The following is a 26,723-nucleotide window of genomic DNA, read 5'->3' as shown; positions in this document are numbered from 1 at the left end:
CAGGAAGATAAGCTACAGTGCCATGGGTTGCAAACTTCTTGATAATGTTGTGCACTGTGGGCAAAGGCAAATCTAGATCTCTGGAGATTGACTTTTTATTATTATATTTTTCCACAATTTTGGTTCTCAAGTCCTCAGACAGTTCTCTTCTCCTCTTTCTGTTGTCCATGCTTAGTGTGGCACACACAGACACACAATGCAAAGACTAAGTGAACTTCTCTTCCTTTTTTACTTGCCCCAGGTGAGTTTAAAGGAGCATCACATGTTTTAAACAATCTTATTTATCCACAATTTTGAAAGGGTGCCAATAATTTTGTCCAGCCCCTTTTTGGAGTTTTGTGTGACATTATGTCCAATTTGCTCTTTTTCCTCCCTTTTTTTTGTTTTGTTCCAATGCACACAAAGGGAATAAACATGTGAATAGCAAAACATGTGTTACTGCAATACTTTTCTGTGAGAAATACTTGATTTTCTGGAGAAAATTCTGGGGTGCCAACAATTTGGGCCATGACTGTATGTATGTACACTCACCTAAAGGATTATTAGGAACACCATACTTAATACCCTTCTCTGACCTCTAGCATCAACAAGGCATTTTCGCCCACAGGACTGTCGCATACTGGATGTTTTTTCCCTTTTCACACCATTCTTTGTAAACCCTAGAAATGGTTGTGCGTGAAAATCCCAGTAACTGAGCAGATTGTGAAATACTCAGACCGGCCCGTCTGGCACCAACAACCATGCCACGCTCAAAATTGCTTAAATCACCTTTCTTTCCCATTCTGACATTCAGTTTGGAGTTCAGGAGATTGTCTTGACCAGAACCACACCCCTAAATGCATTGAAGCAACTGCCATGTGATTGGTTGATTAGATAATTGCATTAATGAGAAATTGAACAGGTGTTCCTAATAAACCTTTTGGTGAGTGTGTGTGTGTACCTCCAGAAAGCACTCACGGCATAGGTATCTGAGTTTAGTTCTTTATTCGGACATAATGTCTACGCGTTTCGATCACCACGGGACCGTCATCACTATGTGTGTGTGTGTGTGTATATATATATATATATATATATATATATGTGTGTGTGTGTGTACGACAGCACCTTACTCCAAAATGCTAATAAATAGTCGCTCTTGTGCACAGAATACAAAATAAAACACAACCAGCACCAAGGGTCTTATAGTTCAAACAATCTCAAGTGTATTGCATGTATAACCGACGTATCGGCCCCTTTTGGGACTTTTTTCAAGGTTGACTGAAAGGGACCGAAACGTTGGTTATACATGCAATACACTTGAGATTGTTTGAACTATTAAGACCCTTTTATATATAAAAATATCTTCCCAAATGTTTATGATAACTATTTCAGTGCAGTTCACCTTCTGCATACAAGCTGGACAAAATAATGGAAAAACCATACAAAAAAGGGAATGTAGTTATTAAAGGGGGTTGTAAGTGTTTATAGGACTTCCCTATTTTAGGACTATATATATTCAGATGGGAAAGCAGTTAAAACAGGCTTAAAACACAAATGACTGGAGCTCTGTATTCCTCACTGTCAGCAACACAGTGAGGAGTGGGCCTGTTTCACACTCTGCTCATGTTTCACTTCCTTATCTGTGCCTGATTTGTTCATATTAGAAACTGACTAATGACACTCCAGTAAAAAAAACTTTATTTTTTTTCAAGTCTGGTACAAAACAGCCCCCTGCTTTTTTCCAAATCAGGGCAGCCACTGGTCCGTTAGGTTTCCAGAAACTCTGATCAGAGCTCATTTCAGGGGAATAGCATAAGATTCAAAATGCAAAGGCTAATTAGCTTATTTTAATTAGCTAATTTTTAATAGATCTGCATTGCAAATTTATTAATTTTGTCTAAATAACACAAGGATTATGATTTTTGTTTTTTCATCCCCTTGATCCCCATGATGTTAGGAAACATGTTGTGTGCCATAGCCCTAAAGTATAAAATTTTAATTTTATTTTAAAGTGTTGCAGGGATTGATAAAATAATTGCCTTTTAAATTTTAAAGTAATTTTGTTTCCATGGCATGGTTGGTTTACTAGCTCTGATGCTGTAATAATTTTTTGAGGAATGCAAATTCACAGAACTGAGAGATGACAAGGATATTTCACAATGCCTGATATTGTCTCATTGATTGACATTTTGCAGACAAATGCTGGAAATGAACCAGACCCAGAAGATGAACAAGTTTGCTGTGAAGCTCTAGAAGCTATGACCCTTTGTTTTGCTTTAATTCCGACAGCATTGGAAGCTCTAAGTAAAGAAAAAGCGTGGCAGACTTTCATCATTGACTTGCTTTTGCATTGTCAGAGCAAGTGAGTACAATATAAGAAATTAATGCCAACACTGAAGCTTTTAGGGCTGAAGACAGCAGAAATAGAAACCAAAATACTATGAACATCAAGGCATTTAAATCATGTATTATTGGTAGAATACTTAGTGCAAAATAAATGTTATTTAGTATTGTCTTAATTTAAATTATGTATTTTATCATGGCAATCAGTAAATTGTGCCAACAAAAAAAGGAGTTGTGCATAATTCTAACTTTATATTACTCAGTTTGAGGATAATTTTTTATTAATCCATATTAAATTGCAGTAGAAGTCAGGATTTCATATTGGCTTGATATATGTCTTTTGTAACAAAGCACTTTTTAACCCATTTAAACAATGACCGGTTGGTTCATTATGCTGATACTGTTGGTTGTGTGGAATGATGATATTTGTTTATGACCAATAATAGTATGGGCTGCCTTCTACAGTGGCTTTATTTGTGATGCCCTTTATTTTGAGTATGTACTGGTCACTCAATCGGCTTTTCAATTTTTAGACTTGTGCGACAAATGGCTCAGGAACAATTTTTTCTTATGGCTACAAGATGTTGCATGGGGCATAGACCATTGATCTTCTTTATTACTCTTCTGTTTACTGTGCTGGGGGTAAGTGAAGCTCTTTAATGTCTTTCTTGCTAATGGGCCAGTAACATGCAACACCTAAATAATTTTAGTGATTTGTATGCGTTATAATGTCAACTAATGTCACCCAGTTGTAGTAGTAAAAATTAATATTTCAGAATCTAATATTAATTTAAATTACATTCAGTATAACTATTGGTAATGCCATTGCTACCAATTATGTTTAAGTAGGGCTGTAGAGGCATACAATGACATTTTGGAAGGGGGTGGTTTAAAATAATTTAACATTTTATTAGCTGCTCTTTAGTTTAAAATTTCTGTCACTATTTTGTTGCTGGTAGACAATGGTGAAAACAATGCATGAGTAGGCAAGAACCACTATATAAAATAAGCAGTACCAAGTAACAATAAAAATGTTGCTTATAAAGCTTCTCCAGCAGAATCCTGCATATAAATATTTTTTTTTTTTAAACACAGATTTTTTTTAATATTTAATTTTGAAATTTCACATGGGGCTAGCCATATTCTTCATTTCCCAGGGTGTCTCAGCCATGTGACCTGTGCTCTGGTAAACTTCACATTTTACTGCTGAGCTGCAAGTTGGAGTGATATCGCCCCCCCCCCCCCACTCAATAATAAATCAAAGTCCACTTTGCGACTCCTCCAGTTACATGGGAGTAGGAGAAACAATAGGTTACCTGAAAGGTTCTAATGTGTAGATGGCTGCCTACACACCAATATTACAACTAAAAAAAAAAGTATACCATAAAAATTATGACATTCAGTATCCCTTGACGGTTCCTGGTGGGTTGTTTCTTCTATATAAGAAAATTTGTTTTGCAAAAAAATGTTCGATATACATGGTCTGCTTTTAACATGATTGTCTAATTGAAACAGAGTACTGCCAGAGAGAGAGCAAAACATGCTGGTGACTATTTTACTTTACTGAGGCATCTGTTAAACTATGCATACAACAGCAACATTAACATCCCCAATGCAGAAGTTCTGCTCAACAATGAAATTGACTGGCTAAAACGGATAAGAGTAAGTAAACCTTTATTTATAGTAGATTTTTTTCCCAAATAGTGGTAACAATATATTTCCAAAACTGATTTGAAAAAACTCGCATGATACCCAACTAACCGATGAGGTACTGACCTCTCTAATCAAGGCTTTAGTAGGCAAGACTAACATAATCTCTGCTTTATCTTCTGGACTATTAAAAACATTAGTTAAAAATGTCTGTGGTCACACCTTTTGCCTATTCATTTTGGTGCTCTGGCAACTTATATATGAACTAAAAAATTTTTGTAGGATGATGTACTTTTGTACTCTTTTGTAGGATGATGTAAAGAGAACAGGTGAAACTGGTATTGAGGAAACTATCCTGGAAGGCCATCTAGGAGTAACAAAAGAACTGCTAGCATTTCAGACCCCAGAAAAGAAATACCACATTGGATGTGAAAAAGGAGGGGCTAGCCTTATCAAGGTAAGGTTTGGTTGCTTTGTTTTGTGTCAGCAGCTTTAAAATCAATCTGCACCCCAGATCTTAAATATTAAATTTCCAGTGACACCAAAAAATGAAAGCCCAAAAAGCATTAGTTCACTTATTGTGCAAGTTTCTGTGCTATTTTTAGAAAAGTTGTATGTTATCGCTATGTAAATTATTACGGTATTCTTTATCTTTATTGCTGCAGTTTATCTGGAAGGGTATTATGGTGATTTACATTTACGCCGGTGGGATGTCATATCGGGGTGATTAGTCGCCCGCAATGAGAGATTTGTTGTGGGCGATTAATCTCCCCGTGTACCAGAGCCCTAAAGGTCACCTGAAGCTCCACAGTATTCTGAGGGGATATGTAAAAACAATGTTTTAATAAACTGGTGCTGAATACAACATATTTACTTGAGGGAGTTAATGGGGTATAGTTTATCATTTTTAGTGTTCTCTGGTTCTTTGGCTGTTTGGGCTATAATTTCAAGCATGTCTGTTTTATGTCTGCTAGTTTTGGTAAATTCGATAAATTTAAATACAGGGAGAACAAATTAATAGTCTTTAACCACGGTATTTGTGGTGTAAAAATCACTGTTCCCCATTACTCTGTATAGTGGTTGGCAGTGTAAAAGACATGGAATTATAGGTAATAGAGCAGCCAACCTTTATGCCTATAGCATATTACTGGCCTCACCATTGCGAATGTTAATAAGAGAAACGTGTGTGTGTGTGTGTATTAGGCGCACCAAGAATAGAAGCAGGTTGTCCACTGCTAAAAAAAAAAATATATAGGCAGCAGCAGTCAAAATGACACTTGTCCCTCTAAGCTTAGCTTTTAAACAGCTGCCCAGAGCACATTGAGCATGTGCAGTGTCACTGACAACTATAACAATCTAAGATGGAGAGCTCCTGTGAAAACCTTTAAGGTCTGTGTCGTTACTACTATGCTTGAACTGGCTGGACAATAAGTTATTTACAAATGTATTTACTATTTAGAGTGTCTGACTGTTTAAAATCTCAGTCCACTAAAGAAGCCAGCTGATTAACAAATTTGTAGTATAACTGACTTTTGCTATAATTGTTTTAAAAATCAAAGGAACTAAAGAGGATTACTGCTTTCAAGTGTAAATTACATTTACAAATAATAAAGACAAATTCAGATGTATTGTGTCTTAATGATTAGTTGTATGGATTCATATTAGATTATAGGCCCATCTAATTAGACCTCTCTGCCCAGAGCCTGAGACATATACAGTTGTGTTCAGAATAATAGCAGTGTGTTTAAAAAAGTGAAAAAAGCTCAAAATCCTTCTAATAGCTATTATTTCCATGCATACAAATGCACTGGGAACACTGTACATTCTATTCAAAATCATAACATGAAAAAACAATTAGCAAATTTTGTTATTCCTTTACAGAAAGTTAAGAAAAATGTGTCTGCATTTTACTTTACAAACCTATTCACTGTATAAACTGAAAAATGTTTCCTTTGAATCACAAAACCAATATTTAGTTGTATAACCACTGTTTCTGAGAACTGTTGCACATCTGTGTTGCATTTTTTCTATTGGATTATGGTCCAGAGATTGGGGTGGCCACTCCATAACATCAATCTTGTTGGTCTGAAACCAAGCTGTTGCACATTTACTGGTGTGTGTGGGATTGTTGTCCTGTTGAAAGATCCATTTCAAGGACATTTCCTCTTCGACATAAGGCAACACGACCTCTTCAAGTATTTTGATGTATTCAAACTGATCCATGATCCCTGGTATGCGATATATAGGCCAAACCCCATAGTAGGACAAACATCCCCATATCATGATGCTTGTGACACCATACTTCACTGTCTTCACAGTGTACTTGAATTCTTGAATTCTGTGTTATGTGTGGTTGTCGGACAAACTGTCTGCGGCCCTAGACCCAAAAAGAACAATCTTGATTTCATCAGTCCATAAAAAGCTTTACATAGGTGTCTTCTAATTGTAACAGTACTCACAGGTATCTTTAGACCATTTGGCTATTGTTCTATCCATTAGAATGGTAGTTTTCAGTTTTCTTCCAAGACTTTCAGGTTTTGGGTCTGTTGGTTTTCTATTTCTCTGCTGCACCTACTAGTAAATTGATTCATAGAATTATAATTTCTACCAAAAACATTGATCAGGTTAGTGATGCTATTGTTCTGAACACAACTGTACGATGGCAACCTAACGTGTTGAAAATGTCTCTGCTTTTGTAATAATTGCGTTAATTTTTTTTTATTTCAGGAGTTGATTGATGACTTCATATTTCCAGCATCCAATGTTTATTTGCAGTACATAAAAAGTGGAGAGTTACCAGCTGAGCAAGCTATTCCTGTGTGTAGTTCTCCAGCTACCATCAATGCAGGGTTCGAGTTGCTAGTTGCTTTAGCAGTGGGATGTGTTCGGAACCTTAGACAGATTGTGGATACATTAAACGACATGTATTACACAGGTAAATAAATGTCTTTATGGCAATAACTGCTAAAGGGACCCAAGCAATAACTTTAGGTGAGGTATGAAAACAAAACACATCTAACATTAGCCTGAGGGATTAGGTCCTCTTTTATTCTTTTTTTTTTTTTTCTCCTTTTGCTTTTACCGTAGTGTTACCAGATCACTTGATCTAGAAAATCCAGGTAGAAATGCTGCCCTGATTGCAATTTACATGTAATTTAATTACATGCAATTAGTACCACCACAGGGAAAATGCAGATACAAATGTCCTCTCCCCCCCCCCCCCCCATAAATAACATTGGCATCAACCATCATTTTTATTAGTATGGGTGACATTATTTTTGCACCCAGGGGGGAAAAACGTGTGGTCACCATCAAGCTGGAATCTAACCTGCACTGTCAGGATCGCCATTAACCATTACGGTCCCTCACTCAACCACTGAACTATCAAAGGGATCACCAGTTGCAGCTGTTTCAGACAGGCTTATAACTATGCCCTATTTGTCTATAAAGGCAATTGGGACAAACTACAAAAAGCAAGACACTCCTAGCAATGAGTTTAGGTGAGTAATAAAAACAAAAAGATATCTAACCTTAGCTTGAGGGATTAGGGCCTCTCTTTTAGGGCTGTGGCAGACGGGGAGAAATACCTGAAATACCGTCCTACCAGCGAGTATGTAAATTGCTGCTGGGATGGCATACGCTGCGCCACGATTTCCCCCCAAAAAAAGTTGTCTTGAGAGGAAAACGCTGCGTATGCCACCCCACTGACTATTTACATACTCGCCGGTGAAATGGTATTTCAGGGAGATAAGTTGCCCGTGACAAGGGAGATTTGTTGTGGGCGACTAGTCTCCCCGTCTGCCACAGCCCTAAGTCTCTCTCTTTTTCACCAGTTGCTTCTACTGTGGGATTACCAGATCACTTAAAAATTCAGGGACATGTCTAGAAAATCCAGTTAGAAATGCTGCCCTGAATGCTGCCTGATTTAGTTTACATGCAATCAGTGCAGCCCTGTGACATGTATGTAGTGGACGTACCACCGCTGGGCAATTGCAGATATAAACACACATGCAAGATCTAGGGTTGCCAATTTTTTAAGGAAAAATAGAATTATGAATCCTACACCAGGTAAGGGTCAAAAAAGGGGGGGTGGGGGTATAGGTGTACCTGTAACGATGGTAGTATCTGACTCTTCCCTCCCTTCCGTATATACTCGAGTATAAGCCGATCCGAATATAAGCCGAGGTACATAATTTTACCTAAGAAAACTAGAAAAACTTATTGACTCGAGTATAAGCCTAGGGTGGGAAATGCAGCCGCTACTGCTAAGTTTCAATAATCAAATAAATAATAAAAGGACACTCAGCATGACCCCCTGTGATCTCTTCATAAATATATCATGCTGGCAGCTGCAGATTAGGGAAAGGTGGATGGAGGACCCTTTGACCCTCCTGCCTTGAAGAGTTACAGCACGGGGAAATAAAACAGGTACAGGGAAAGAAAAAATGGAACCATAGTACTAAGATATTACTTACAGTTTAGGGGGCATTGACAATGTTACCAACTTTATATAACTGATCGTTTGAGGTAATTAAATTTTTATTTACACACAATCTAGGAACATCATCCACAAAGCACAGAATTACTTGATTTTTATACAGAACAGCATCAACACTAATCCCTGCTCAACATCTCTACATGTTATCACAGCACTAGGCAAAGTACTGAACTTAAAGGAACAGTAACACCAAAAAATGAAAGTGTATAAAAATAATTAATATATTATGTACTATTGCCCTGCACTGGTAAAAGTTGTGTGTTTGCTTCATAAACACTACTACAGTTTATATAAATACCCTGCTGTGTAGCCATGGGGGCAGCCATTTAAATTGAAAAAAGGAGAAAAGGCACAGGTTACTTAACAGATAACAGATAAGTAGCATAGATTCCCATTGTATTCTACACAGTTTATCTGTTATCTTCTTATGTAACCTGTGCCTTTTCTCCTTTTTTCAATTTAAATGGCTGCCCCCATGGCTACACAACAGCTATTTCTATTAACTACAGTAGTTTTTCTAAAGCAAACACACAACTTTTACCAGTGCAGGGCAACAGTACATTATATTTTAATTATTTTAAAACATTTTTATTTTTTAGTGTTACTGTTCCTTTAAAAGACCTTTCAGTTGATATGCTTTCCTGCTAAAGGGGACCACATTTATAAAGACCATTATTTATATAGAGTAAACATATTTTAAAGACTTTACACAGATCATCTAAATCAGTCCCTGCGCTAGACAGCTTAGATCAGCAGATCAAAAGGGTCAATTACCTTTGAAGCCAATTTGCCACCAATATCGATTCGTAGCTGGAACTCGTTGTACGCAACCCCGTGGACTGATGAACGGACGTGCGTGCGGGACGAATATGGATTCGTAGCTGCAGCTTCTTGTGCGCCCCCCATGGACTGATGAACGCCCGTGCGTGCAGGGCAAATATGGCTTCGTAGCTGAAGCTTGTTGTACGCACCCCCCGTTGACTGACGAATGTACGCGGGGGGGGGGGGGGGGGGGTGCAAACAACAAGCTGCAGGCTGCAACAAGCGTACAACCAGCTGCAGCTACAAATCCATACTCGAGTTTAAGCCGAGGGTTAGTTTTTCAGCACATTTTTGGTGCTGAAAAACTCTGCTTATACTCGAGTATATACGGTACGGTCGGTAAACACATGTTAGCACAACTATTAATATTTGTGTAACATTACTTTTTTGTAACATTTCCTTATTTGTTTAGTGGATATTGTGATCATTTTACAATCTTTCTGGGGAAAGAAACACTTCAGATGGCAAGCCTTCTGTAGCATTACTTTAACCTTTGTGATGTGCTTAGCCCTAGCCTTCTATGTCCAATGACTAGTTTCTCACAACATTCTAGGTTGTGACATTAATAGGCGGGGCACTCAGGTTAAAATGGATGAGACACATGGACATTCATTTAAACATAAAACTGATGCAGAATGTACACATCAGCCTCAGGGTTCCTGTTCTTACCAAAGGCATTCAATTTGTGTGAGGTCAGAACTTTGTGCAGGCAGTCAAGCACACAGAATAAATTTTTTGTGCACATAGCCAAGCAGTTAGATGGAACATTAACCTGAACATATATTATGGCAAATGTAAATGAAACATTTAATGATACATTTAGTGAAAAAGATTCTGAACAGACCAATTTTTACATTATAAGAAACAAGGATGTGCAGTTTGCCTTAAGCAAACGGCAATACTGACCAGATTGTTAGAGGATTTGTATAAGTCAGCCCCCCCCCCCCCCCAGGTTTTTTTTATGTCTTCAATTTGTGTAATTCACTGTTATGTGCTTTTACACCCCCCCCCCCCCCCCAACATGTTTTTGTTTTATTTTTTCAAGTTTAGAAGGATCATTCAAAAAACAGAACTGTCTACATCATACCAAAAGTTTATTTGAAATTAACCCAAAACTTTGACAGGTAATCAGGTTCAAGAGATACAGAGCAAAAAGCTACTTGATAAAATGTATGTTTTATGGGGTTTTTTGTGCAACTTACAAAAAGGAAAAATCTTTTTTGGTAATTTCTTTAGAACATGATATCTCTCATTTGTCACTTAGGGGCAGATTACTCAAAATGTGACATTAGAGCTCACCACAGAAAAATTCACCCACTTTTTATAAACTTCTCTGGGACTTTTTGAAGCATATTTATCAAATTGCCAACACATTCACCCATTAATAAATATGCTTCATAGTCTCAAATTGCATCCTATTGCATTTAATAGATGTAAAGGGTAGTCAGATGTTGTTATGCAGAATTAAAGGGTTGGTTCACCTTTCGATTACATTTTTGTGGGTTGTTTATATTGTTGTTATAGTTTGTTCTTGAAGCTGACTTTTTATATCTGATAATTAAATTAGTAAAGGGTGTTTCATTTCTTGTGTTTTGTCTACCCTTGAGCCAAATTTTTATAGTATACTGTTTTTTTTTTAGGTTGTGAAGCACTTACTGAATGGGAGTATTTGCCTCCTGTTGGGCCAAGGCTGCCTAAAGGCTTTGTTGGATTGAAAAATGCTGGAGCAACATGCTACATGAATTCTGTAATCCAGCAGTTGTACATGATTCCTGCCATCCGAAATGGAATTCTTGCTATTGAAGGCACAGGTAGTGACGTTGATGATGATATGTCTGGGGATGAGAAGCAAGACAACGAGGTAGTACAATTACCTGCTTACTAACATTTTAACTGTTATTTTATTCTTTTCCTTCAATGAACAGAACACAACAGTTTGGTGCAATGTGTTTTAAAATCTCAACACTTTTTTGTCTTTTGTTCAGTACATGCTAAATTGTGTTATTTAATTTTGCTTATCCAAAAATGGAAAGCGATGAAGCAATTTTGTCATGTGCCTGTTACATTATTGAACTTTTGTGTTAACACATTCCATGAGGAGGGGGGTACAGAAAAATGTATTTCATAGGACACCTAGCCATTCCAAAGTAGCATTGAAGGGGTCAGGTTGTTGCAACAGGGATCACGCTTGGAAACCACGTTGAGTAAATGTATATATTTTTCATGCAGAACATTTATAGTCTGCAGCTGGAGAGGTAGTATATGCTGTACCCGTGGCTCAAAGAAGTGCCCTTAGTTAGATATATATAGCAATTCATGACCATTTGTAAAACTGAATGGTACCTATTCAATTTGACTTTGAGCCCTGACATTGTTTGATGACATTTGTTTATTTTTTGCTTCTGCTGCCAAGGAATCTTTCACACTGTTAATTTGAGCAGACTCTCCAGTAGTGTTCAGTACTATATAGGCTCACAGATGGTGTATTTATTGAAACTCCACTAGTAACCATAAGACAATAGTGGCTTATTCAGTCAGGCTTTCCAATAATTGCTGTGTATGTTTTACTAAATACTGGTAGATATCTTTTTTGGGGGGGAAGGGGAGGGAAAACTTTTGGTTTTCTTAGACTTGTGAAAAGAATTAGCCACAAAGCTACTTGTTCACACCATTGAATATACTGAGTGGAGTACACATAAGTTGTTTAAGTTAAAGCTGGGAATTATAATGTGGCATTTTCCTATGCCTGATCAGTAAATTATATAGGTAATATTAGGAACTTTGATAAATGTGTTGTGTTCTGAATGTATATATCATCTTGTTAAAAAAATATTGCTATTATTTGATGACCACATGCTCATAGTTCAGTATTGCGTTTATTGTAAAAGCTATTACCCATGGCAAATGCATCACTATTGAATGATATAGGCAATTGTAGGAAATGTGTTGGTGTGGAATTTCTACTAAGAAGTTCATTTGTAAAAAAAAAATATTAATTATCAATAATATTTTTGATTGCAGAGCAACGTTGATCCAAGAGATGATGTATTTGGCTACCCTCACCAATATGATGACAAGCCTTCTCTCAGTAAAACAGAGGACAGAAAAGAGTACAATATTGGTGTGCTTAGACATTTACAAGTTATCTTTGGCCATTTAGCTGCTTCTAGATTACAGTACTACGTACCAAGGGGATTTTGGAAACAGTTCAGGTTTGTTTCTGCTGCCACTTATTTTCCTATTGTAGTAGATATTACTGCTGTGAAAATAAAAACTGGATAGGACATTGCACTTACTAAATAGTTGCTTGCAGAATTTTACACAAGAAGGCTGCATTTTTAGCTTGCAAAAAACATAGCAGACAATATGCCCAAGATTGCTTCTCCCCCCCAAACCCCCACCCCCATGCTGTGAATGTTTCCGTTTTTACAGTATATTTCAGTCAACTGTTTTAGTATTTAGATTAGGTTTTGTCTTTTCAATTTGCATAGTAGAACCTTTTTAAAGGAACAGTAACACCAAAAAATCAAAGTGTATAAAAGGAACTACAGTATAATGAACTGTTGCCCTGCACTGGTGCAACTGGTGTATTTGCTTTAGAAACATTACTGTAGTTTAGTAAATGAAGCTGCTGTGTAGCCATGGGGGCAGCCATTTAAAAGAGAAAAGGCACATAGCAGATAACTGAAGTTCTGTACAATACAATGGTGTTTTATCTGTTATCTGCTATGTAACCTGTGCCTTTTCTCCTTTTTCCAGCTTGAATGGCTGCCCCCATGGCTACACAGCAGCTTTTTATATAAACTATAGAAGTGTTTCTGAAGCAAATGTGCAAATTTTACCAGTGCAGGGCAACAGTGCATTGTATTATGATTACTTAAAAACATTTTTATTTTTTGGTGTTACTGTTCCTTTAAGAGGAGGTTCTACTATATTGAATACCTGTACATATAAAATAATATGCTCTTTGTGCAGAATAACTTAATATCACATTTTAGAATTAATTATAGTGTTGTCAGGATGCAATTTTTTGCTGGGAACATTGCCGGGCAGTTGGTTCCATGCCACCAAGCTCCGCTTTGTCCTTCACATAGTGTTAATTAGAAATGTTCTTTTAGTCTTTTAGAAGCCAGTAGGACCACGCGCTTTGCGCAGAAATGCACAATCCCAGCAGTAACAAGAAATAAGTTGCAATGTTTGTATGTGTTTTATATGTAAGGTGAAATACATATAAGAACAGTAATTTCATATTTAGAACAGCATATTTTAGAATAAAAGTTTTTATGTCCATTGTGGGTAAACACATTTGGGTAACTGAAAATAATTATATTACTTGCCTAATGATGATGTACATCCTTGCTCTGTTGTTAATGACAGAATCCAGAGCCATCTCCTGCACAGTGTTATGTGAACACTGGTTAGGAGCTGAAGGCAAGTTACTGCAAGAAAAATTCTTCTCTCATAAACCAGTAGTACTAGTGGTAGTGTGCCCATTACAGCCCTTACTTTGAACCCCTCTGTAGTTGTAGCAGTTGGCCCCTGTAGTTTCATGTCTGTGATAGCAACTGTGTGCTGTTGGTAAGAGGTATCATCTGCATGTGTTTCATATGAAAGAGAACAATATTAGGGTTACCTAATGGTAACCAACTGCATGTGGAAGATATACAATTTCTTGTATGATGTTTACTTTAAAAAATGATTGAAAACTGTATTTGGGTTTATACATTCAACTTTAACATTTTCTGATTTATTAATTTTTTTTTAAATTGATATTTTTTTTTCTTACCCCTAGGCTTTGGGGAGAACCTGTTAATCTTCGGGAACAACATGACGCTTTAGAGTTTTTCAATTCTCTGGTTGACAGTTTAGATGAAGCTTTAAAAGCCTTAGGTCATCCAACTATGTTGAGTAAAGTTTTAGGTGGGTCGTTTGCCGATCAAAAAATTTGTCAAGGATGCCCACATCGGTAAGATTTTAGATCACCTTTTTTTGTTTTGTTTTTTTTTCTTTAATAATTTCTAAGACAAAATTGTGACTAAACTGTAGGAATATATATTTTTTTTTTAATGCTTTCATGTAGAGTAAAGTACCATTATACTATGTTTTTAAATTGCTGGGAATTTTTTGTCGGCTTGATAATGCTATGTTTTTAAAATAAATTACTATTATTAATTTATAGGTACGAATGTGAGGAATCTTTCACTACCCTGAATGTAGATATTAGAAACCACCAAAATCTTCTAGATTCAATGGAGCAGTATGTCAAAGGAGATCTTTTGGAAGGAGCAAATGCTTATCATTGTGAAAAGTGCAACAAAAAGGTACGATCAGCACAGTAAAGTGCTGCTAGGTCTATAAACTTGTTAAGAGGAAATAGGTGCCCAGACTAGGGCAGATTTATCTGTGAGATTAGAGTTTATCACAGAAAAATTAATCTTGCTTTCCTTTCATTCCTTTAGAATTTCTAGTAGTGTATTTATCAGTGGATGAATGTAACAGTTCACCATTTCATAAATGCACTTCTAAAAATTCCATAGGAATAAATAGAAAATGGGTGATTTTTTTTGTTCTGGCTGTTAGTGGGGTACTTGAACCCAAACAATCTGAGCACTGCTGTTCTAGAGAAATGACCTCCAATATTGTAGGTAGTACCTCCTAATATTTTTCATTGCAGCTAATGAATTGTATATTGTAAAGTTTAAATTGCAGTCTTGGTGGGAAAATATGCATGGTGCAAGTGAGGATCTATTTGATCAGGGCTCACCTGTACCTTATCTAATTATGTATACTGGTAATAACTTGCTTTCTGTAGTAAATATAGTTTATCTTTATCATTTGTTTTCTATTTTTATAGAATTTTTTCCTACTTAAAGTATTAATATTTAAAACTTTTTTAGGTTGACACAGTAAAGCGATTGCTTATCAAGAAGTTGCCTCCTGTTCTAGCAATCCAGTTGAAGCGCTTTGATTATGACTGGGAAAGGGAATGTGCAATCAAGTTTAATGACTATTTTGAGTTTCCAAGAGAACTTGACATGGAGCCATACACAGTGGCAGGAGTAGCCAAGTTAGAAGGAGATGATGTCAACCCAGAAAATCAGGTCATACCCAATGACCAAACTGAAAATGAACCTCCTGTTAGCAGTAAATACAGACTAGTTGGAGTGTTGGTGCACAGTGGGCAGGCCAGTGGTGGTCACTACTATTCTTACATCATCCAGAGAAATGGCGGAGATGGTGAAAAGAACCGTTGGTATAAGTTTGATGATGGAGATGTAACAGAATGCAAAATGGATGATGATGAAGAAATGAAAAACCAGTGCTTTGGTGGGGAATACATGGGTGAAGTGTTTGACCACATGATGAAGCGGATGTCTTACAGGCGGCAAAAGAGGTGGTGGAATGCCTACATTCTCTTTTATGAACGTATGGACACTCTAGACAAGGACAATGAAATGGTAAAATACATTTCTGAACTAACAATCACCTCTAAACCTCATCAAATCAAGATGCCATCAGCCATTGAACGTAGTGTTCGCAAACAAAATGTGCAGTTCATGCACAACAGGATGCAATACAGCTTAGAATATTTTCAGTTTATAAAGAAGTTGTTAACCTGTAACAGCATCTACCTAAATCCCCCTCCAGGTCAGTACAAAAGTTTTAAAGTTATCAATTTTGTTTAGTTTTGTAGTTTGGTTTTGTTTGGCTAATAATGCATAATAGATATACCTTAAGTCGCAACATTTATGCAGTACTGCACTCCACCATTTAGAATGGCAATGGCTGCAAGCCATCAAGGGGAGGTGCCTTTTTTGATATCTGTTTCTAATCGTTGCTGTGGGCTAAGCTCTATCTCTGTTGTCGGACAAGCAGCACTTCACACTTACCTGTGGTGGGTATGCATGCTGCTTATTTCCAAGTCCCTAGGCAGCACAGGGACACACAGGTTAATGCACACTTCCCTCTAGGAGGCGGGATGGCATTGAAGAACTGAAAGTTTGAGGCATCATCCCCTACAATCCTCCTCTTCCTTGGGTTAACCCCTCACCCAACAGTTCTTTGCCATCCTGCTTCCAGGAGGTAGGATGTTTATGGAGCTAGCTCCCTAACTATTTTTAAAATTTCCTCTTTTCTTTTCTTTTACTCTATGGTTTTGCTTTTTCCAAAACTTCAGGAAATCTGGTGGAAGTTTACACAGCATGCGTGGGCACTGCCTTTAATGAGAAGTGACTCAAAGCATGCTATAGCGCTGCTAGGTCTCTTTCTCCCCCATCACCTGCTCTCAAACATCTAATGACATGCTGCAGTGCTGTCTTTAGTCTCTGAAGGGAAACGGTATGCTGTAGCGCTACCTAATATCCCAGGTCATATCGGTATACCTTGATGCTACCAAATAACCAGGCCATTCATTTGTGGTCCACAAATGGCAGTGGATAGCAGTGATATCGAAAGCATGGTGAACGCTATAGCTCTAAACAATTTTTTTAATGTTTGATTGTTAAAAAATGACTATTAAAAGTAGTATTTGCTGCCAGTTTACATTCTGTGGACTTCTGGTTTTGAATCCATACAGTGTAGCTGCTTCATTGTTTTCAGAGTGAGAACTAGAGAATAGAAAGGGATAGAAAGTACTGCTTTCAGTTACTTTAAGGGCAGTGATACACAGAGACACTTGTAGCCAGCTACTTGTGGCTACAGAATAGAAAATACTGCTACCAATACAATTTTCAGTATTGTCTGGTGTTTTGTAGCCGCTACAAGTAGCACCAAAAATGTATATTCTTTTGAGATTTCAGCTGAGGTATTTGCCTAATGGGAAGGTACTGTTTTTTAAATTTGTTGCATTGCTGATTATTTTATTTGCATTTAACTGTTGCCATGTGACATTTCAGTGAGGCTCTTTTCTTTAACCTGCAATAGAACCGTATTATCAGTAATGATTTATTACAAAGGCAAAACCATTGTTTGATTCAAATAAACTTTGGATAAAATGTCCTTCATAAAAAAAAGTTTCTCTTTCCTGCAATTTTATAACAAATTTATTTGTAGAGAGCATAGAGAAACCATAGTCCCATGGTGCAGTTATACTACATAAAGTTCAACCTCACCTTTTTCTCCCAGCAAAAGTGCCAGGTTATGGCAGCTTTGTTAAAATTGTTTTGCTAGGCAACACATTTTTTCTGTAGTGCCACCTTAAACTGGAAGCGAAGGTGCTACATTGTTGTCAGGCTGTCGCTTTAAGCACTCCTTATCTCAAAGCCTAACCAGAGCTGCAGCTTATCTTAAAAATAATCTCCTATGCATTGTTCTTGTTGAAAAGTATGGTGCACTGCCATTTTAACTTCCCCTTCGAGATGCTGGTTTAATCCTCATCCTGATCTCTAGAGCAAGATCAAATATATCTGTAAATATTGTTATTTTAAGTGAACAAGTGGCTTTTAAATTTGTAGTAAATGCCTTATATTTTTTGGAACATTTTGTGCTTTTTCTCTTCAGGATAATTTCCTGGGAGATCTTTCAGTATGCCTTGGAAATCTGTTTTTTCTTACTTTGGAACAATCTAAGCTTTCTAAATCTTTCTGTAGCAAATTACAGTCCAAAAGGTAGTCTTTCTAAGCTATCAAATGGTTTTGCTTTCCTAAACTTTACGCCATTCTGATTTGTACAGCAGCAGTAAGTTGACTCTAGGTAACCACATGTTTTGGAAAGAGTGTTTCCTGATGAATTCAACTTTAAAAGCCACTGATCTGCTACTGAACCAGGTAGTGCTACAATCTGTTGGGCTTAGGTCCCTTTATCCACCAGTTTTTTTGCAATCTGTGGTACTGAAAGGATTTTAGGAAGTTTATGGTGATCCTGCCCAAGTGAATCTGAGATAAGTGCTTTCTAGCTGGAAGCCCTTCTTCCATATGTGCACTGCTCTTCGAGTTCTTTGAATTACATCAGTCTTTTTATACAATAAGGTCTGTTAACTGTATATTGGATATCTTGCAATGCAGATGGAATAAGCTAGTAAGCTCCACATTAATTACTTCATTTCCTTAATAGCTTACTTTTTCAATATTTGCTTTCTTTTAGGCACTAGTATATTAATCTTTGAGTTGCTCATCAGGCTCCCTAAAGGTCTGGCTATTGGATACTGGTCTGAGCAGCAGCTTAAGTACAGCTCAGAATGAATGAAATTTTGCAATTTTAACTGAGCTATGAGGCACTTAGGTGTCTTCCAAACCATCCCCTAAACTGTGCTTAATTCAGATATGCATATTATGGTTCTGCTCTTTGTACCTTGCGCTGGTATCGGAGCACCTCATACAGGATGCAGAGAGCATAAAGTACTAAGGGGCAGTAATTACATGTGGTAAGATTTTTCACCTGTGGTTAAATCTGAGTTACCCCGGATCTGAGCCAGTGAAACATTATTTCTGTCTTGCTTAGCAAATTTTGCACAGTAGCAAATGATCAGAACCTGACAGTGATTTGACATGGACCCATTACAATCATTTAATGAAAAAGAATAAGCATGGTGGGGCCACGTCAGATCAAATGGATAATGCTAAACAGGGTGGCATTTATTGCTGATGTTGACTGAGTAGTCAGCCCTAAGGCTACAAGCATGGTGGCTCAGAGTGAGAGCTGCTGAGACAAAAACCTGGTCTAAAAATTTTTATGTAACACCCTGAGCATTTTTAAAAGGAAGCAATTAACAGGGAATGTCTTATAGTCTGGTTTTATCTTTTACTCTATAAGTCATAATGATTTATAACAACATACATAGTATGTAGTTTTAATATTTGATGCATTCTTGTAAACCTTTAAGAAAAGAAAATGGGGTTAGGGGTTTTCAGGATAAATGCAAGTTATATAATTTTGATATATAATTTTTTTTATAAACTCAACAAGATCATCCTTGTTTTCTTACAGGACAAGATCATCTGTTGCCTGAGCCAGAAGAAATAACTATGATTAGTATACAGCTTGCTGCTAAATTTTTGTTCACCACAGGATTTCACACAAAGAAAGTTGTCCGTGGTCCAGCCAGTGACTGGTAAAAAAAACTACTGTCTAATAATTACTGAATAAGGATAGTGAACATCTGTGCTTTTTTTTTTGTTTTGTTTTGTTTTGTTTTTTTTTTTTAGCTTAGTGGGACTGCTGTTTTGGTTAAAGGGATACTGTTCTCACATAATAACTATTTTTAATATGAAAACATTTCATGTTTGGGATAAGATTTAGGGCTGCAACAGGTAGTATGCAGCATATAAGCCAATTTCAGTTAATTTCCCTGTGGCAAATCGTTGTAAATTGCCTATGAATGCAGCTATCTGTATAGAATAATTTCATGCAGAATCCATATAATATGTATAAATATCTATTCTAATTAATTAAATTAATTTAAAATAAAAAAGGCAATTTTCTACTTATGCAAAAATAATGTACAATTTTCTTTATCTTGTTCCTTCTTAGGTATGACGCTCTATGTATCCTCCTTCGGCATAGTAAGAATGTACGCTTTTGGTTTGCACATGGCGTTCTTTTTGCTTATCCTAACCGATTCTCTGAATATCTCTTGGAATGCCCTAGTGCTGAAGTAAGGGGTGCTTTTGCAAAACTTATAGTATTTATTGCCCATTTTTCTTTGCAAGATGGACCCTGTACCTTACCATTTGCATCACCTGGACCTTCAAGTCAGGTAAAAGTATTCTTGAATACAGAGATAAATGTGTTTTTAAAAAAAATCTCATTGCAATAAATAGAAAACTTTGTTGCCCTTTCATAAAACAAGGCTACTAATTAACCTGCATAAGAGACAAAAACGGTAATATTAAAATGCAGTGTATGGGTTCATAAACCCCTTTTAGTGGCCCACCTACAAACTGCTAGGCCTGAAATTATCCCTTTAATGTTTAACTATCCCCTTGTGTTCTGGTTTGTAGGCCTATGATAACTTGAGTCTAAGTGATCAGCTCCTAAGAGCAGTGCTGAATCTTCTGCGCAGAGAAGTATCAGAGCATGGTCGACACTTGCAGCAATACTTTAACCTGTTTGTCATGTATGCCAACCTTGGTAAGTGAGCATCATTTTGCCATCATTTTACCCATTGTGCTAATTATTTTCAATGCAAGCAAATAAAAAATATATGGGTTGTGGTTATCTGCCAAAGTATTTTAAGGCAGTATTTAAAATAATTTGTAAGGTTGTTTTTTTTTCTGTACTACTTATAGTTAATCATTTAGTCTGTCTTACTTTGTAGTTATAATAAATAGAACAGGGGTCCCCAACCGCCGGGCCGCGGACCAGTTCCGGGCCGTGGATGGCATGGCAGTGGGCCGTAAGCGCCCCTCCCCTCTGCCCCCGGTCCGTGAAAATTTTTTTTGGCCTCCTACCGGGGCGTGGCGCTGAAAAGGTTGGGGACCCCTGAAATAGAACATAGCCTATAGGGAGTACTGTAGTTGGCTTATTCCAGCAGTGTATTGTTTAAAGGACATGTCAATCCAGAAAAAAATTTTTTACCTAATAAAAACAATACATAATTCTAAGCAACTTTTCAATATGAGTTTATTAAATATTTTGAGTGCCTTAAAAGTAATTTGTAATTGCTATTGAATGCAGAATTTGCTGAACTCCTGATTTTGACTTTTTAAACAATGTCCAGCAAGACAGGTCTGTTAATCTGCTGACTTGTGTTACATGTTTTAAGTCTGAGCCACCAGGACAGACAATAAAAAAAAAAAGCAGAGAAAATCACTGCTTTTAATAGCAATAATATATACCAATAACTTAACAAACCATTACATATTTGTAATGAATGTATATTGCAAAGTTGCTTAGAATTGTGTTTTCTGTTATTAGGCAAAAAACATTTTTTTGGGTTGACTTGTCCTTTAAATTGGCATAATAATGCTAAAAATGATGTTATTAATTTTCATGGTTTTAACCAATTAAAACCTTAAGTGTACTCGAACACTATCTTCTCACAGGCAGTTGTGCCCTCTCTTGCAAGCAGTTGCATGCATGTGAATGGAAGCGGATTTCAAACATTTTGTCCACTTCTTTCAGAATTACTAATAGCTGCAAGGGACAGAACTGAAAATAATTGATACCCATGTATACATTGTTGTTCTCTCTAGCAACTGTAGCTAAGATAATTGTTAGCAACCCAACAACATTAAGATATATATTTAACAAAGGCTTTTATTTTTAGGTGTATAGAAAGTATAAGGTAGCAATACAAAATATTTCAATACTCTTAAGTGGTTTGGCTCTTTAAATCTTCAGCCTTAAAGGGGTTATTCACCTTCAATGTCCAAATCTTCTTATACCACCAGCAATGCTCTCAGCATGTTAGAAAATCCATTTTCCATTAATAAAAAAAAGTAAACGGGCCCCGTAAATGCAGTTTTTTATACCTGTTAAATCCGTCGTCCTTCTGTTTCTCTGATCAGTTTTCTGAAGGGATGGGAGTGACCTATTTTGTACCTGACACTCTGTCACAGGCACAGGAAGCAGCCAGAGGAGTTCAGTCTGCTGCCAGTACTATGCCTGACATCAAATAAGGAAGTACAAAAGCAACTGTAGATGGTTCTATTCATGTGAACTGTTACATTTGTGAATGTTAACACAGTTTTTAACCTATTATAAATATAAGGGCTGGTAACCAGGAACATGTGAAATTGTAGGTAGCTGTAAATGTTAAAATGGAAAAATGGACTGTGAGAAATTGACAAATAAGAATCAAGTGAATAGAAAATATGCTGTGTTAACTTACAGTGGATTCTATCAGCACACTTTAAGTAAAACTGGCAACTGGCCATTTTTGGGTAATTCCCCATAAGCCAATAAAATGCATCAAGCATCCTTTGCTTTCCAGATCGCTTTCACCTTCTTGTAATTTAGTACTAAAGTCCAATTCGCACTGTGTCCTTTTCCTCTCCGTATATAATATTCCACTTACACCCCTCTAAAAAACATCATCATTCAAAATGAAGCTACACTTGTACATGCTCTCAACCTTGGAATGTCAGCCATATGAAATACCATATATTCTTGTGAACATGCATTACTGCAAAATATTTGATTTGGTTATAGGTTTAGTATTTGGAACCATACATTTTTTTTTCATAATTAAATGCAATTTTTTTTCAGGCGTACAAGAAAAGACCCAGCTTTTGAAACTCAATGTGCCTGCAACTTTCATGTTAGTAGCAATGGATGAAGGCCCTGGTCCTCCAATTAAATACCAGTATGCTGAATTGGGCAAATTGTACACTGTAGTGTCACAACTAATCCGATGTTGCGATGTATCATCGCGTATGCAGTCTTCTATTAATGGTAATGTTTCTGCTCTTTTGTTTTTCTTAAATCTAGCTCAGGAATAAATGAGAACGGTTTTATTTAGTAATCCATTTTTTTTTTTGGTTTTTGCTTTTTTATTGATATTAAAAAAAAACTATATTTGTGTTAAATGGATTTTTATTTCTTTAAATTTTTCATGAGACTTCAGAGGTGTCCAGTAAATTTGTATATTAACTTGTCTTGCTTAGATACCTCTTCTGCTTATAGGTCTATGTCATCAAAAATAAAGTTTATATTTGTGCCTGAAATTAGGCAGGGCAAGTTTTTTTTTTAAGTTTCCCCTAGCATGTAAATCAGTTTGAAAGCAATTGTGTAATATTTAGCAGTTAAGTAGTTTCAGGTTAAAACTAATTTTATTCTAAAACAGTTGCCTTTAATTTTGTTTTTATTGGGAAGTGTAATCGTAAATTTGTCTCTGTCTCTGTCCTTCCTCCTCAAAGCTTTTCATCCTATATGGCTGGGATTCTGGCTAATGCTATAATAATAAATACATTGCTAAACAGTTACTTGTACACCATAACTGCACCAAATAGAGCAAATATTTATTTGTTATACATATATATTTTATTTACATACTTATAAAAATATTACCATTTAAAATACCAGTATGTGAAAATTGACATATATCAGTACTTTTAAAAAAATCCCACCATTTATATAAAAAAAAAAAAATAAAAAATGAAGTGGTATGGGTGCTTAAGTCTTGTTAATGCAGGTCTGTGTGCACATATATATGATACATGTGTATCATTTAATAATTTTTCAAAGGGGCAGTTTAGGGATCATAGTATGTCTCTTAGATACAGGTATGGGATCCGTTATCCAGAAACCCATTTTCCAGAAAGCTCCATATTACAGGAAGGCCATCTCCCATAGACTTTATTTATTTTATTTTTTTTAAAGGTTTTTATTTTGCATTTTCAAACAAACAAAAATAAACAAAGGAAAAAACAGATACAATAAAATAAATTGGCACTTACATCATCGTTAAGTACAATCATTTGCGTTACATACTTAGTGAAAGTTTTGAGATAAGACTCCATGTGGTATCAACTTGTCAAGGTACACCAGGGGTTATTTGTAGATTAGTCGTCCGGTAGAGATATACTAGGGTTGGCATCTAGCCAGGGTTCCCATATTTTCTCGAATTTCCCAGGTGCGCCCCGGGCATTATATGTCAGTTTGATCAGCGGTAGTGTCCCATTTATTAGTTCTATCCATTGTTGGATTGTGGGAGGGATGGGGCTCATCCACTTCATTATTACTACCTTTTTTGCATAGAACACAAGGGAGCGTAGTAATGCTCTGGATTTTTGATGGGGTACTAATTCGTCTATTATTCCTAACAAACATATTTCGGGGGACCTGATGCCAGGAAGAGACAAGTGTTCCTCTATATAGTGGGTGACTTCTGTCCAGTATGTTAATACTTTGGGACAATCCCAGATCAAGTGGAGGAAACCTACTTCTGCCATATTACATTTCACACATTTAGATTTTTCTAATTTCCCCATGGCCTTGAGTTTCAGAGGGGTAATGTATATTTGGTGAATCATCATAAACTGGATCATTCTATCTCTGAGTGATATTAGGAAGTTGTATTAGTTATCAGTTGTTTCGTCCCTTTGATCCTCATCCAGGGATGGAACATTTGCCAGCCATTTGCGTTTGGCCTTGTCAAGTGGAGCTGGGTGTGAGGTCTGGATTATGCTATACAGCTTGGAAACTAGTTTGGCAGGGTCGAAAGCCCAGAGTCTAGTTTCCCATGACAGTAGTGTGGGTGCGAGTTTGTAGGTCCCAAACTGGGAATGAAAAGCATGTCTCAGTTGAAAATAACGGAAAAACTGAATATTTGGCCCGTTAAGTTTGACTTTCAGTTGTTCTATTGATACAAAACAGTTTTCAATCAGTAGATCGTCTAGGTGTCTGATTCCTAACTGTGGGCAATATTGGAAGTCGACTAAGTGTCTCATATGTGGTAGGTTTGAGTTCCTCCATAGGGGCGCTTTGCCTGATAACTGAGAAAGAGGGGTACCGACCTTAGCTTGTAACTTTACCCAGACTTTCCTAGGAGTGGTGAGTACCTCGGGTAAAAGGGGAAGGTCAGCCTGTCTGTATGGCAGGTTGCGTATGGCCTCTAGGGAGCCCATAATTGCCACATGCAGTGCAGTTAATGAGTTGCTGCGGTCAGGATTAAACCAGTTATGTATCTACGATAGTTGGGCTGCAAAGTAGTAATTTTGTATGTGGGGTACAGCAAGCCCCCCTTTTTCTTTTGCAGCAGTGAGTGTGAGCCATGATATTCTTGGGGCTTTGTTGGCCCAAATGAAAAATTAATTCACTGTTTAGTTTTTTAAAAAAACTGGTTAGTTATATACACCGGCGAGTTCCACAGTGGGTATAGGAATTTGGGCAGGTATAGCATTTTAAAGAGGTTTATTCTTCCCTATAGCATCAGCGGTAGTTTGTTCCAGTGAGGAGTTATGGATTTGAATTTTGCTAGGATGGGCTCTAGATTCTCGTTAGTGTACAGTGATGGGTCTGTTGTGACTATAATGCCAAGGTAGCGGAATCTAGATACTAGTGTAAGCACGGGAGAGTTATCTCCTGCAGCTGGACTCCCCAGTGGAAAAATTATGGATTTAGTTTTGTTTATCCATAGACCACTTAGCCTCCCAAATTTCTCCATTATTTCTAGTATGGTGTGTAATGAGAGATTAATATCTGCTAGGAAGAGTAGTATGTCATCTGCATACAGTGCCACTTTCTCCTCTAGGTTACCAATCTTAATTCCTTTGACCATGGGAGTTTGCCTTATTTTTGCTGCCAGAGGTTCAATGGCCAGTGCAAATATAAGGGGTGACAAGGGGCATCCCTGCCTGGTACCTCTTTTTAACTCAAATACTTCAGATAGTGTGTTATTGACCCTGACTTGCGCTCCCATAGACTTTTAATCAAATAATTAAAATTTTTAGAAAGTATTTCCTTTTTCTCCGTAATAATGAAACATTATCTTATACTTGATCCCAACTAATTAATCATTATTGGGGGCAAAACATCCTATTGTGTTTATTTAAAGTTTAACATTTTTACATTTAAGTAGCCTTAAAGTATGGAGATCAAATTACGGAAAGATCCCTTATCCAGAAAACCCCAGGTATTGAGCATTGGATAACAGGTCCCATACATGTACCTAAAAAGTGTTATATAAGCTTATTGTTTAAAATGTGTATTGCAAGTACACCATAGTTCAATATGTAATTATTCTTACAACTTCTCATTCCAGGTAACCCACCACTCTCCAACCCTTATGGAGATCCTAACTTATCTCAGCCTATTATGCCACTTCAGCAGAATGTGGCAGAGCTGCTGTTTGTAAAAACCAGTTACGTGAAGAAAATAATTGAGGACTGCAGCAATTCAGAAGAAACCATCAAGCTCCTTCGATTTTGTTGCTGGGAAAACCCACAGTTTTCATCTACTGTTTTGAGTGAACTGCTGTGGCAGGTAACACATTTTAATGCTCATGTGTATTGTGCAGCTGTGTATGTATAAATGTATCTGTAGCCCACCTATTAACTTGATGTGGCACTACCTGCTGAATTACTCTGTTGGCGCTTCCAGGAGTCCTGAGCCCCGCTGACTATGGGGGAAGCAGGGATTTCTTGGGTAATTGGCGTGCCTCCACCCAGGGCTCTGTTATGGGAGAACTACAACTCCCTCCCTGGGAACTGATACTTTGGTGTAGTGCTGCCTGAGACCTCACACAACCCCAAAAGGGAATCCCCTCCCTGGGGTATCCACTTACTGGTATGTAGGTGCTCCTTGAGGCAGACACGATGAACGCACAGTTGTGATGAAACAGTTGATAGTTTATTAGGCAGGACCTCTCCAGGAGTGGCAATACAAATACAGTGCAGGGGACACTCTCCTTCCTTAACCCTTCAGGGTACATACCCCTGTTGGGTATCTTATCGGTACTCCCTCCAAGATGATCCCTTATAGATGTCCTCCCCGGTACTACACGCCAAGAGACCCTCTCTAAGGGCTCTCCCCGGTACTCTCGCCAAGACGG

General features: G+C 37.1%; 1 protein-coding gene across 6 annotated transcripts in view; it reads left to right on the top strand.

Annotated features, from left to right (window-relative positions):
* usp9x (ubiquitin specific peptidase 9 X-linked) overlaps positions 1–26,723 on the top strand; it is a 115,518-nt gene that overhangs the window by 75,961 nt on the left and 12,834 nt on the right. For all 6 annotated transcript variants that reach the window (XM_031895726.1, XM_031895724.1, XM_031895722.1 and 3 more), the window contains 15 exon segments: positions 2,175–2,341; positions 2,856–2,964; positions 3,838–3,984; positions 4,283–4,429; positions 6,700–6,907; positions 10,933–11,153; positions 12,314–12,504; positions 14,085–14,258; positions 14,472–14,613; positions 15,190–15,940; positions 19,217–19,340; positions 19,760–19,985; positions 20,230–20,359; positions 22,439–22,624; positions 25,935–26,155. In XM_031895726.1, coding sequence (XP_031751586.1) covers positions 2,175–2,341; positions 2,856–2,964; positions 3,838–3,984; positions 4,283–4,429; positions 6,700–6,907; positions 10,933–11,153; positions 12,314–12,504; positions 14,085–14,258; positions 14,472–14,613; positions 15,190–15,940; positions 19,217–19,340; positions 19,760–19,985; positions 20,230–20,359; positions 22,439–22,624; positions 25,935–26,155 — 3,144 coding nt within the window.

The sequence above is a fragment of the Xenopus tropicalis genome, chromosome 2 (assembly GCF_000004195.4).
Source record: "Xenopus tropicalis strain Nigerian chromosome 2, UCB_Xtro_10.0, whole genome shotgun sequence".
Lineage (NCBI taxonomy): Eukaryota > Metazoa > Chordata > Amphibia > Anura > Pipidae > Xenopus > Xenopus tropicalis.
The sequence above is the reverse complement of the archived record's forward strand: the minus strand, read 5'-3'. Positions and strand labels throughout refer to the sequence as shown.